At 42.5% G+C, this 13,757-nt stretch overlaps 1 protein-coding gene across 2 annotated transcripts in view; it reads right to left on the reverse strand.

Moving 5' to 3' along the window:
- SLC43A1 (solute carrier family 43 member 1) overlaps window positions 1-13,757 on the reverse strand; it is a 44,507-nt gene that overhangs the window by 11,109 nt on the left and 19,641 nt on the right. For both annotated transcript variants that reach the window (XM_039341191.1, XM_039341192.1), the window contains exons 6-7: window positions 5,697-5,789; window positions 4,893-5,026 (exon numbers count right to left, since the gene is read on the reverse strand). In XM_039341191.1, coding sequence (XP_039197125.1) covers window positions 4,893-5,026; window positions 5,697-5,789 — 227 coding nt within the window. The remainder of the gene's footprint in view (window positions 1-4,892; window positions 5,027-5,696; window positions 5,790-13,757) is intronic.

Consider the following 13,757-nt stretch of genomic DNA (forward strand, 5'->3'; position numbering starts at 1 on the left):
GTCATTTGCTGGAGGGCGCACAGCACCCCTTCGAGGTGTGGACAGACCATCAAAATCTAGCGGTCCTCCAAACCCCAAGAAGATTAGCACCCAAACATGTGCGATGGGCGCAATACTTCCAACGGTTCAAATTCCACCTGAAAGTCGTTCCGGGAGGGAAGAATTTCCTAGCCGACGCACTATCCCGGCTACCACAGTACAATAGCAAGAGAGAGCAGGTGATTCACGCTATCATACCTCCGTATAATCCGGGTCCCGGCCTGCCTGAGAAGGGTGCACAGTTAGGAGCCTTCGAGGATGGGCTGAGATCGGCTTTGTTAACAGACCCCTGGATTTTGGCTAACCCTGGGGTCTTGAGTCGTCGTGATGGGTTAGCCTGGTATGGGAATAGGCTATACGTTCCACTGGCACTAAGGAACCGAGTGTACCACAGATGTCATGACTCAAAAACAGCCGGCCATTTTGGATTTGTAAAGACACTCCATCTAGTGAGACGCCAGTTCTGGTGGCCAGGGATGAGGAAAGACATTGAAGAATATGTCAAACGGTGTCACCTTTGCGCCCAAGCAAAAACGGTACCGAAAAAACCCATGGGATTACTGCAGCAAGTATCTGACCCGGACCGCCCATGGCAGGATCTCGGGATGGACTTCATTGTAGATCTGCCAAACGTGAGGGGCTACACGGTGATCTGGACGGTGGTGGATCTCTTTTCTAAGCAGGCCCACTTCATCCCCTGCAAGGGTCTGCCATCTGCAAAACGGTTGGCGAAATTGTTTGTACAACATATTTACAGACTACATGGGGCGCCCCGTCGAGTGATTTCAGATCGCGGCGTGCAGTTCACAGCCCGCTTCTGGCGAGATTTCCTAGCCAGTATTGGAACCACACAAGGATTGAGCTCGGCATACCACCCCTGTACCAACGGGGCGGCAGAACGGGCAAATGCAGCGATTGAACGGTACTTACGCTGTTATGTATCGTATCAACAGCTGAATTGGGTGGACTATGTTCCATTTGCTGAACTAGCGTATAATAACGCAGTGCATAACAGTACCGGTCTAACCCCATTTCAGGTTGTTTATGGGTATGATGTGGTCCCCTTACCCGATTGTGTGTCACCAGACCCCCCTCTACACCGATCAAAGGGTTGGTTTGCTCGAGCGGGCCAGGTGTGGCGTAGCGTAAAGCAGGCACTAGACCAAGCAACACAGGTGGCTAAGTATCACGCCGACAAGAGACGTCGACAACCGCTCCAATTCCGTGTGGGGGATAAAGTATACTTATCAACCAAATATGTTAAGTTACAGGTCCCCTGCAAGAAACTGGCACCAAAATATATCGGGCCCTTTCGCATAGCACAAATCATCAATCCGGTAACGGTGAGGCTCGAATTGCCAAAGCTTCTAGGTAAAATACATCCGACATTTCACGTAAGTTTATTGAAGCCGGTGGGGAGGACATCTCATGGACAAACCCCAGGCCCTGTCACCCCAGGACGGTACGAAATAGAGGACATAGTTGACTCGCGACTACGGGGTAAAAGACTGTACTACCTGGTCGTGTGGAAGGGGTATCCTTTGTCTGAAGCCTCCTGGGTATTGAGTGAGGATGTATCCGCCCCCGAGCTAGTTAAAAGGTATCACAGAAGGGTACCACACGGAGCGCGGGGGGGGCAAGGGGACGGTTAATTGGCGTATCTGGCCAAAGGGTACACGCGGTGACTCATCTGTTACCTTTGTTTCAGGGGGAGTTGTGGTGAGGGGAAGCCGAATGTCAGACCCAGCACACTACCAACCTGGCCGCTACCAACCTGGCCGTTTGCAGCCTCCAGCCTGCGCCAACGGCGAGCGCGTCCTGGCGGCTCCGGCGGGACGGCACCTACACCGCCGGCGTGATCTGCGTGCAGCCAGCTGATTGGGCATGTGACGTCCTCACGTGGAAGCCAACACGGGGGATGGGGGCTGTGGGCAGGAGCTATGAATTGCCGCTGGGTCTGACAGGATCTAATGTCAGTTAGGGCGGGGGGACGGACTTGTTTCACGGGGCTTGCTGCTGTGGGACTGACTGAGGACTTGTTTCATGGGGCTTGCTGCGGTGGAGGTTAGCACAGGGTGGGGTGGATGGGTGGATTATGGGCGGGGTATCCTTATAAGGCTTGATGAGGGTGTGTGCTGTGGGTGTAGCCCGGGACGGCATATAGCGCGCGGGGTTGGAGCCTCCCCCAGGGTAAACTTTGTTTCCTGCAACGTGCAATAAACTTTGTTGGATTCTGGAGCGTGCCTGGTGTATTGCTTGCCTGATTCACTCAAGGACGTTCCTTACAGGAGCATTTAAGAGCAAAACCAAAAACATAAATAATTAAATTAAATAAATCTAAAACTTTTTCTGAAATAAAGGATCATCATTTATAACTAAGGGCATATATGACCATTGTAGTTAAAAAATATAGTAAATGAATTTTGTCTTAATCACATAAAACGCTCCTTGTTTAATAAACTACCAGTACGCAAATCACAGTGTACATAATATATGACTGTGGGCAGAAATGATCCTGGCAATGTTGTCTCATAGTAGTTACGTCTCATAGTAGCTACAACCAAGCCTACTGCAGCTGATAAAAAGGGGTTTTCCCTCCCTTGATTTCTGCTACTTGGCAGAAAACCCGAGGTGAAGAAAGGACAAGAGAGTGTGAAGTACAACAGAACAGGGCTTTTCAGCCAGTGGTTGGATTCTTATGTGATTTTGTGACTTTGAAGTTCTGGGATTTGTGCAATGCAGGCTTTGTGTTCTTGAGGAGTGTTTGGCAATTTCTATTGTGACTGATGTCTGGTGTTGAATTTGGGGTTCTAATTCTATTGCTCTGCTATTGTTAGCTGTAAGTTTTGCTGCAAGGGATTTTGAAGTATTTTTGTCCTGAATGGATTTTGCCTGTAGCATTCCTTTACTTATGAATGGAGCCATTTGGGGAGGCTGCCTTAGCCAGCAGCCAGTACTTTGTGGTTGGTTTTTTTTCTTAAGTGCCGGCCTGCTCCTTAACTTTCCTTTCTAACCAGTAGCTAATTCTTAAAGAGGAATGCGCCTTTTTAAGCTAGTTCCTTCAGTGGTTTGTCTTTTCTGTCTCTGGAGGCTTTTCCTTGTTTGATAAATATATGGAAGAGGGAAAATAGGGGGGGGGGTTAAATTCTTCCTTCAGAAGGAGATGGGAATGAGAAAGAGGGAGGCAGGCAATTTAAATTTGATATAAAAAAATACTATATAGTTTTTTCATAATTTTTAACTTTATATATATATATATATATATATATATATTCTATTTTATATTCTTTTTTTTTATATAAATATAAAATTTTTTTAACTTTTTTTAATTAAGCCTATATTCTGCTCTGGGAGGCCCTGGGGGGGGAAGGGGGGGTTTGGGTAGGGGTGGGGGAAGGGGGGTTTTGTTGGGTAATGTTTGTTTTTATTTGTATATGTTGTTTTTTGTTTTTGTATTGTCTTTTATTTTTTGTAAAATTTATAAAACTTTTTAATAAAAAAAAAAAAGAGAGAAAGAGGGAGGCAGGGAAGGGAGGAAGGGAAGGAAGTCCCGCCTTAGCACTTGGCCACCAGCAGCTCTGCCACTGACTTTGCTTGTCAAAAGATTGCAGAAGGGGATCACATGACCCTGGGACACTGTGACCATGATAAATATGAATCAGTTGCCAAGCATCCAAATATAAATTGCATGATCCTGGGGATGCTGCAATGGTCATAAATGTGAAAAAATGGTCATAAGTCACTTCAGTGCCATTGTAACTTTGAATAGTCACTAAGCAAATTTTTGTAAGTCGAGGACTACCTGTACTTTATCACTTTTTTCCTTTTTTTTGGTCATTAAGTTTTTGACACTTTGTTAGGTGGTACTCGAATATTGCCATATCCTAAAAGCGGTACAATCGGTGAAAAGGTTGAAAACAACAGAACATGTACCAGAAGAGCCTGATGGGGCCCAAGCCAAATACAAGGAGTGCATTAGGGAGAGACTCAAGACTTGTGGACTACTCCAAGGGAAAACAAGCCACTCTTCAAACTCTAGAGGGAAATGCCTTGGGGCTGAAAGGAAAAGCTGAGCCAAGGCTGGCATCAACATCTGGCACCTTTAAGAACCTGCCAAGATTTGAATGGGGTGTACTATGCCTGTTTCAGGAAGAGTGCCAGATATTTGGGTATACCATCTTTTTCATCCCCTCTGAGTCTCTGACCCAGGGGAATATTGTAGAAGTATGTATCATTCTGAAAGCCTGAAGTTCCACTGCAGGCTAAGCTTTCTGTGCATCACCAACCAATCAGAATATAGTAAGTAACCAGTAGCAAGCCAGTTTTCTGCAATACACACTTAACAAAGATGTACATTTTAGCCAAAGGGAGAAGAACAATACTTCCCCAAATCAAGCCAACACATGGCAGCAAAAGCATGCCATCAGAAGACAGACAAAGCAATTCAGAAGGAAACAGAGTCTGTGAAGGAAGCTCCACGGAACCGGATACATCTCTCTTTAATACTACTTAAGATACTAAAGCAGAGAATGCTGACCCTGATAGGCAAGAAATTGCAAATCAGCCCATCTTCCATTTAGCGTAATGTGCTGTAACTATCCAGGAGCTGATGTGCTCCTGAACTCCCAAAATTTCTAATGAACATGGCAAATAGGTAGAAATTAAGGATAATAAATACAACACATCTGATGGGGAAAGATAGGTGCAGTGTCCGCAATAAGGAGAGAGAATAGCCACAATATAAATTCTTGAGAATCCTCACTCTTGCACTCTGTTTACCAGATGGTTTACCTGTAGAAAACATGTATAACATTGATTGGCTAGAGCTACATTGCCATGCAATTCCTACTTACGTATAGTTGGCCTCTTCTGGAGCTGGGAAGGACTCCTTAGGCCAGTTGATCATGCAGTTGAGGAAGATGAGGCAAGCCAGGCCTGACCAGACAAGCATGATAACGATGAACGAAACTCCTGCATCATAGATCAGCTAATAGCAATAGGACAAGAGGCAAAATAAACATCTGGAATAGTAGAAAAGCCACAGAGAAAGAATGGGATGGCTTTGGACATTCCAATAAGTAGTCATAGAAGAGGCTGATGAATTCTCTAATATCTACACAATATCTATACTATTCCTGTGGATTCCGTGCACACAGTTGAAAACATGCATCCATCTCTTCACTTAAGCTTGGAAAGCAATGACAGATGTCGTCTATGGAAATTCTCAATCATCCAGATTATGGCTGCCCCAAAGATGTTTTTCCAAAGAGAACTTGACTTTCTTGGTTTTTTTCTTTGAAAACATTTCACTTATCATCCTCAGAACTCAGGAAAGTTCTTGGATGAGAAACAAAATGTTTTCAACCCCCAAGAAAGTCCAGTTGCTTTTTGAAAAGCAGCTTTGGAATAACAGATGATATGTCAATCAGGCCTGCTTCTACTCTCCTTTCCTCTTCCCAGAGGTAGAATATCCTTTGCTGGTAGACCACACATCTGGATTCCTCATGTGTCTCTCTCAGCCTAATGACGAAAAGCTTTCTGTATCATCAGCCAAGAGAGAAGAATGTAGAGTACAACCCACAGCTGCCTTTGACTTTCCAGATCAGGAATTTGGGATTAGAACTTTCCTTGCTGCATCATCCGGTTCTATTACGTACCTTAACCCCAGGAAATGTAACAGCAGAAGAAGCATAAGAGCCAATCAAGAGGGCCATGAAAGTAGAACGCAAGTTTCCAAACATGTTGGGCAGCTGAAGAGATATAAAAAGAAGCAACAATAAACAGAAATATACTCCCTAGTCTGGTCCTTTCAAATTACTCTTTTATTTTGAAGTCTTGTAGACCATACTGGGTATCAGCTTCAGTACCAAAAAGCTGGATCCTTTATTATTTTCCATACTCTCATCTAAATCATCCCCATTTCTTTCTCTAAATTCTAATTTTGCATCAAAGATACATATTCAAACCAAAGGTATTATCACTGCCTAACAAATTACAGTGCACAGCTTCACATGTGTATTCAGAAGCCAAGATCCAATGAAGTAAGTGGCCTAGGATAGTAGCATTAGCTAACTAACACAGTGTTTATTTTAAAATTATATACTACTTCCTTGAAAAACTCAAAGCCTAAAAACCAGCAATTAAAACAATAATATATTGTTTAAAGTATATTGCACATTAAAACATTATAGGTAATATACAGACTCTATAACAAAAATAATACCGTAAGAAAGGTAGCAATAGAAGATCTAAAAATCACAGCAACATTATAATTAAAAGACTGGAGAAAACAAAAATAAATTTGCTTAGCACCGAGTCAATAATCACTCACTTGGGAGACCTTTCCAAAGTCCCTTGAAGATGACCTTGTCAGATCAACATCTATTGGAAGAGGGATTTCTTTAGATACTACAGTCCCGAACTTATAAAGGGCTAAAACCAGCACTTTGAAGTGGAAATAAATTGCATGACCATAAAGAACTGGCATGATGTGTTCATATTGCCCAGTTCCTTTCAATGCTCTTGCTACCAGAGTTCTGTGCTAACTGAAGCTGCTGAGCCATCTTCAAGGGTAGCCTCACGTACATACATCTGATTACAATAATCCAACAACAAATATTTAGGACATGGATTATTGTTTTGAAGCTACTGTATGTATATCCAGTTAGGGCTGTAGCTAGCATATCAGCCTAAACCAGGGGTCTTCAAACTTGGCCCTTTTATGACTTGTGGTCTTCAACTGCCAGAATTCCTCAGCCAGCTTGCCTGGGTGAGGAATTCTGGGAGTTGAAGTCCACAAGTCATAAAAGGTCCAAGTTTGAAGACCCCTGGCCTAAACTGATAAAGGAACTATGTGCCACAAAGGCTACATACCCCTTTGCTATAAACCTGATCCTTTAAGGCACATGCAAAACTATTCAGAACAGACTCTGGATACAAATGTCACTAACAGCACACTGTCTTTTCTGAATTGAGCTTCAGTTTGTTGCTCTTCATCATCCAGTCCATTTTCAAACGAAGTCCCTCATTCCATGTACATATTGACCAACATAGAGAATACAATGGAACCTGTGAAGCCTCACAATGGTCAGTCAGAAGTCCTCCATTATCACCTTTTGCAGACAGCCGTCCAGAAATGAGTAGAACCACATTAAGGCTGTTCTGCCTATAGTTAAGCTGTTTAATGTCTCCAGAAAGATTCCATGGTTGATAGACAGCTGCTGAAAGAAGCTGGGGAATCAATAAAGTTTCACTCCCCCATCTTCTCTAGGCAAAGATTGTCAAGGCAGTTTCCCTGTCAAAACCCCTAAACCTGATTGAAGTGGATCTAGTAAATCCATCAGCACCTGCAACTGATCAGCAGTCATCTTTGTCCAGGAAGGGAATGCTGGCCATTGGCCTTAAAATTATTTAGATCTAATCTAGAATCACTGATATTATTCCCAGGAATGGGCTCATTACACCTTTTTTTAATGAGGTTACGATCATTTATGTAAGCAGGATTTATAACTTCCAGATCAAGTTAAGCATGTCATTCTTGCTGAATACAATAAGCCATAAGGGATAACAGGCAAACAGATGTGGGACTGGCTGACTTGCTCAAACACTCAAACAGTGTTAACAGGCCCTAAAAATAAAATATCCAAAGAAATCTGATGAAAACTGAGCTCTGAACACGTCTACAAATTGGTCTGAAGCTGAAGAGTCTAAATGATGATTGTGATCAATAGTTAACATGACACAGCTAGCCATCAAGGATTATGATCTGTATTCAGCTGGATCCCAAACAAACCCTCAGCCATTCAGAAAAACTGTGCTGGATGACACTGGGAAGAGATGCAATGATGGAAGAGAAACTGCTTTTTGCTTCCATCATCACCACAAAGCATGTTTGATAATGAGCTCTTGTGTTTGATCAGATTCAGGATGTGTTTTTCCTCCACTTGGGTATTAGTCATCGCCTGACTTGTCCTCGTGTGTATCAAGGGATTGAACAGGCTGTATGACATGGGAGAAAATGTTCAGGAGCAATAACAATCTCTATAGTCCACATGCAGCCAAATCATCAACACCAACCATATTAGCTGAGAAATCTCCCCCCCCCCCCAAAGCCTTGTGAAATCCATCCACCTCCTGGGAACAGGGGCAGACCACTCTAACAGGTTTCCCACCTCTGCAGAGAGGAATAGTCTCAATAAGAAGGCGTCTAAGCGTGACAAGAGAGCCGACCTTAAAGCAGATACCACCATCCTTCTGCCCAGTAGAAATACAAAAAATAAATCCAAATCCCTGAAATCCAGCACAGGTCAGGTAATTCAGGGATGAACATTAAAGCATCCCAGGAGTCTTCAAAATTAAGTCCTAAACCAGGGGTAGGCAACCTTGGCTCTTTTATGACTAACTCCCAGAATTCCTGAGCCAGCCAAGGTTGCCTACCCCTGTCCTAAACAATCTCCATCACTCAGATTGAGAGGCTGTTGGATTATGGAGGGATGATATAGTCCTCAATTTACCACCACAACTAAGCCCAAATTTTCCCTTGCTAAATGAGACAGCGAAGTGAATTTTGCCCCATTTTACCTTTTTTGCCACATTTGTTAAGTGAATCGCTGCAGTTGCTAAGTTAATAACACAGTTGTTAGGTGAATCTGGCTTCCCCATCAACCCTCTTTGTCAGAAGGTCACAAAAGTTGATCACATGATCCCGGGATGCTGCAATCGCCATAAATATGCACCAGTTGCCAGGCATCCAACTTTTGATCTCGTGATCATGGGGATGCTGCAATGGTTGTAAGTATGAAAAACGGTCATAGGTCACTTTTCTCAGTGCCCTTGTAACTTTGAATGGTCACCAAACAAACAGTTGTAAGTCGAGGACTACCTGTACTATCCGTTTTAAGCTTATTTCTTTCCCTGTAGAACAGCTCTAGGGAAGGCATAGTGCCAAACCTAACATTGGACTTGGGTAAACATTGAAGTAGAGAATGGCTCCTTCTCCAGTTCCCTAATATATGCCTCTCTCCAAGGCAAAGGGAGAAGGTGTGGCACCTTATTCTGCCTGCTCACTGGCTGGTACTCGCCACCTGTGCCCTGAGGGTGTTTTTCTGCCTATTCCAAAAAACACATTGATCTCCCCGTGAAGCAGGTATAATCCTTGTATGTTTTGAGATAGCAATGTTTTGGAGATAGCAATGGGTCAGAATTTTTAAGCCGTGGGCTTGGAAGAGCTGTTGCTCAGGTCACCTAGACCAGCAAACAGGGAGAGAGAACTTCCTGCCACGGTCATAATCCTTGCCCTTTGGGGCAAGCCCGAAATGACCAGAGCCACCCTGTGCCTTTATCAATGGTGAACAGGAAATTCCAGCAGATATAGATCTTTGAGCCCCAGCTGATAAAGTACCACTAATGTCTCTTTCGTATGGCTCTTAAAGGCATCAGTGTTAGGGTCACCCAAATTTCAAAGTATTGCCTCATAATACATGACATTCAAGGAATATCAAGCAGGAGAAGAGACCCATGACTCCTACCAGCTACCAGAGTCACATACACCAGGGGTCCCCAATCCCCAGTCCGTGGACCAGTACTGGGCTGCGGCAAGCCAGCAACCAGTCCACATAAACAAGTAAAGCTCCATCTGTGGGATGCAGGCAGCACACAAAACCACACACTCTCGGGTCCGTGGAAAAAACTTCTCTCCATGGAACCGATCCTTGGTGCCCAAAAGGTTGGGGACCTCTGACATATATTACGCAGCCCATACAGCTTATACCACTTATACACACAGCCCAACAAGGAAAATTTAGACACTCACATTACACCCAGAGAGAGCAAGATATTTAAAATTGTATGTTTGAGTTCTACCATTTGTTACACAAGGGTTAAAAATTACTAAATTTTACAACTACAGATATTTAAATTCACTTATCTCTGTAAATTACTTAAATTATATGAACACAGAGAAATGCTAATGAGAGCCGGTAGAGGTTTAACATAAAAATGTGGGTATTAACTGTGATTCAAAGGAATAATGTTCAGATTTTTGATGCTTTTATCCTATAACATTTTGTTTTGCTTTAGATTTACCTCTAGCAAATAAAGGGGGGGAAATAAGCACTTCTGTCTGCTGATAGAGGATTACATAAATGGATAATGCTCAGAATGGAAAGAGAGAAATCTAGCATGTCAGGAAATACTAGACATCTCATGCCCCGTTAGGTCATTGTTACAGAGATATTTCCTTACCTAATCAGAGAAACTGAATTAGCAAACAGTAATGGAAGCAGGAGCAATTTCTGATTTCCTGCTGGCTTCCTCATTGAATTTCCTTGTGAGAAGCTGGCAGAGAGATTTAGGAATCCCTAACTTACTTAACTTCTTTCCTCCCTCCCTTCTCTCCCTCCCTCCCTCCCTCCCTTCCCTAGCTGCCTTCCCTCTCTCCCTGTCATTCTGACATTATCTTTCTTCCTCCCTTCTTTTGTTCATACTATCCTTCCTTCCATTTTTCTTTCTCTTCCTGCCTCCCGCCTTCCTCCCTTCATTCCTTGCATCATTCCTTTCTTTTCTCTCTCTCTTCCCCTTCCTTCCCTCCCTTGTCATCAGAGTGCATACCAGGTGTGTGGTGGGGAAGACACTCAAAGGGGTGGTGCGAGCCACTCAAGGGATGGCACAGATCATAAGAACACATGGGAGGATTGGCATGGGCTGAATAGGATGGGGGTGTCTTCCTTCCTTTCCCAGCAGGCAGGGAAATGGCTGCTGCTGGGTGGGGGAGGGAGCAAAGGATTGTGAGAGTGGCTGGGAAACTGTCATGCAATATTCCAAATGAATATCACATGACCAAAGCAGCACAACAACAGCCTGAAGCCGCCACAATCTTCGCAATTTCATTCCCTTGAAAGTCATGGGTTCTGGATTTTGTACAAATTCTGTAAGTTAACCCATTTGAGGTATCTCAGTTTAAAAATTGTTACCTATAATGCACTGTTTCACCAAATTAAAAGTTGTGACAATAAGAGTTTTAATAGTATTAGATAAGACTATACTAATATTCCAAATATATGTTTTCTTTGTGCAAGAATGTTTCTTTTATTTGTCTGAAAAAACACTCAGCCTTTCAAAGGGGCACAAAGATTTTATTCTACTCCCTAATTGTTATGCTTGAGAATCAGGCTCCAAAGCAACGCTATATTTATTCTCTATGCTACAAAAGCAAACTCCTGTGCCAAGAAAAGCCATGGATAGTTTGTAAATTGCCTATTGTTGGGGTGAGCAATAGTTTTAAAGCAGAGCCAAAACTTAGAGTTGTTTAATTTTTTTTTTCATCTTTTGACAACCACAGATATCGTGGCTGGTAATGTGACTTTTCTCACCAAGGGTCTGGGGTTTATTTTTGGGGGTAGTGGAAGAAAAAAGTTAAGGGAGAAATAAATACCTTAAATGTCATGGAAGCTTATTACATCAATTTTGTTCCTTACTATGGACAAAATGGTCAGAGAACTCTAGTATTAAAAAGCTATGGTTGTATCACTGAAATTGGGCAGTACAATTTGGGAGCAAAAATAACGGAGCTGAGAGCCATACGTAACCTGTCACCCATGGGCAACCTATCTGTGATCTTTACTATTTATTTGCAGTTTGATTGGCTCAGAGAACAGCTTAATAAGAATCCAGTTTCAAACTTACAAGGCATTATTGGCACTTCTTTCATTTGGAAAAAAAATATTCAGAGTCTGCTGCTCATTGCTTAATGCAGAGAATTTTTAATCAGTGATGATCAGTATTAAAATTATTTTTGGCTTTTTTACTGTAATAAGGAACACTGAGAGAAAGAGAAAGACAAGCACATTTTCAGGGAAATTCTATGAGCTTAATACTTTGAGCAGCCATTAGGACAACAATAATAGATGGGCAAATAGGTCAACAGCATAACGATAGCTAAAGAAACAAGCCTGTGGAGAAAACTCAGCATCTTTCCAGAGAATGGTTCAAGGCCTGCTGTAAAAACAATGTCTCCCTGAAAACCATGTACGAGATTATGTGTCTTGCACAGTCCCTTCAAAATGCATATTTTTTAAGAGACAGGTCACTATCAGATCAGAGATCATACCACAGGCTACTCGTATGGTCAGGGATGCAACTTTATGGTGCAGCTATAAAATCATTAACTCAGGGCACAGATTCTCACAGATTGTTATGCTTTTGTAAAGAGATGCTCATATCTGCATCCATAAATTACTTGATGAATTATACATTCTGGAATCAAGCAACTGGTCCCCATGATTTTTTCAGGCAGATAAAAATAATCTTCACCAGTTCCTATCAAGGTATATTATCATCCTCCATATCATCCAATATTTACATCATATTTGTTGGCCAGAGAAACAGAGTTTTGTGTGTAGTATTGCCACTACTGCTAGGTGGGTTTTTTTAGATTCCTGCTTTAAAATGTTATTTGATGAATGTGAAGCACTCGTGTACTATCTTCTGTAATGCTTTAAAGAAAGTCCATTTTACCGAGGTTTAGGAGGCTGTTTTAAAGACATGCAGGCAGGGACACACAAACGGGTGCCACATGAGCAATCCCTCTGAGCCCAAACTGCAAAGCTTTAATTACCATTGTGAAAACAAAAACCACTCAAACCTGAAGCACTGATGCCAAAAGATGCTCTCGGGTATTACACAGAAGTTATACAAATTGATTTGAAGGAATCCCAAAGAATGCACCATCAAACTCACAGCAGTAGAAGAAAATCTTTTTTTCCCCTCTGATATCATCTTACCCTTACTGACCCAGTGCCACTGTCTAAGGAACATCTGAATGGACTGCTAGACAGACTTCCAGGGGCACCAAGGGTGAGTTAACAAACCCCTCTCATAATTCTCTCTTCTGTTAATGAAGGTGTTTACCAGCAACAGGAACGGTCTCAATAGATTTCACAGTACAATTTCAATTCTGATAGGCATGCATAAAATCACTGTAAAAAAATTATCCTGAATGTACACCGTGCAAAAACAGATCTGAAGTTTTTCCCCCCTCTTTTTAAAAAATGCCAATGAGGAAAAACAGCAGTATGCTTTTCAAAATTGTGCTGAGACAGAGATTTATCTTTGGCACATAGCGTTTTTCTCTCCTTCCCCCCCCCCCCACAACTAAAAAGGATGTAGAATTTAGAAATACATACATCCTTCCTGTGATCCTGAAGCACAACGCATCCTGGCTTTTACATGGAAAGTCTGAGTATCCTAATCATGACTAATCAGAGCTCTCTAGCATCTTCTAGGTGCCAGACAGCACACAATGCATTACAAAAATTATGGATCCATGCTTCTTGGAACTGCTTTGGTCCAAGCAATTAGATTTGAAGCACACAGACATTCATTGTTTTATAAACTACAGTGGCTATTTAATCAGCCCTGCCGGCCATGAATACAAAATCACGTAATATAAAGCTCTAACATGATTGACATGCTCCAGAGCCCACCAGTGAAGAAATGACACCATGCTGGTGCTCAGAGATGTGCTTTCTCTGAGGCTGTTCCTGCCCTCTGGAGCTCCATCTGCTCCACCCAGCTCAACGTGGCCTGTTAGAAGGCCTTGATAGTTTTCTTCAATATATTTTGGGACAGAGCAGTTAATGACCTCACTTGGGGGTATGTTGTTTTACACTGCTGTTTCCCCAATATGATTAGTTGATGTTCTTTTCTGCTATGCATGTTAA

The sequence above is a fragment of the Crotalus tigris genome, unplaced genomic scaffold (genome assembly GCF_016545835.1).
Source record: "Crotalus tigris isolate CLP2741 ecotype Arizona unplaced genomic scaffold, ASM1654583v1 scf7180000017764.6130737, whole genome shotgun sequence".
In the NCBI taxonomy this organism is placed as follows: Eukaryota; Metazoa; Chordata; class Lepidosauria; order Squamata; family Viperidae; genus Crotalus; species Crotalus tigris.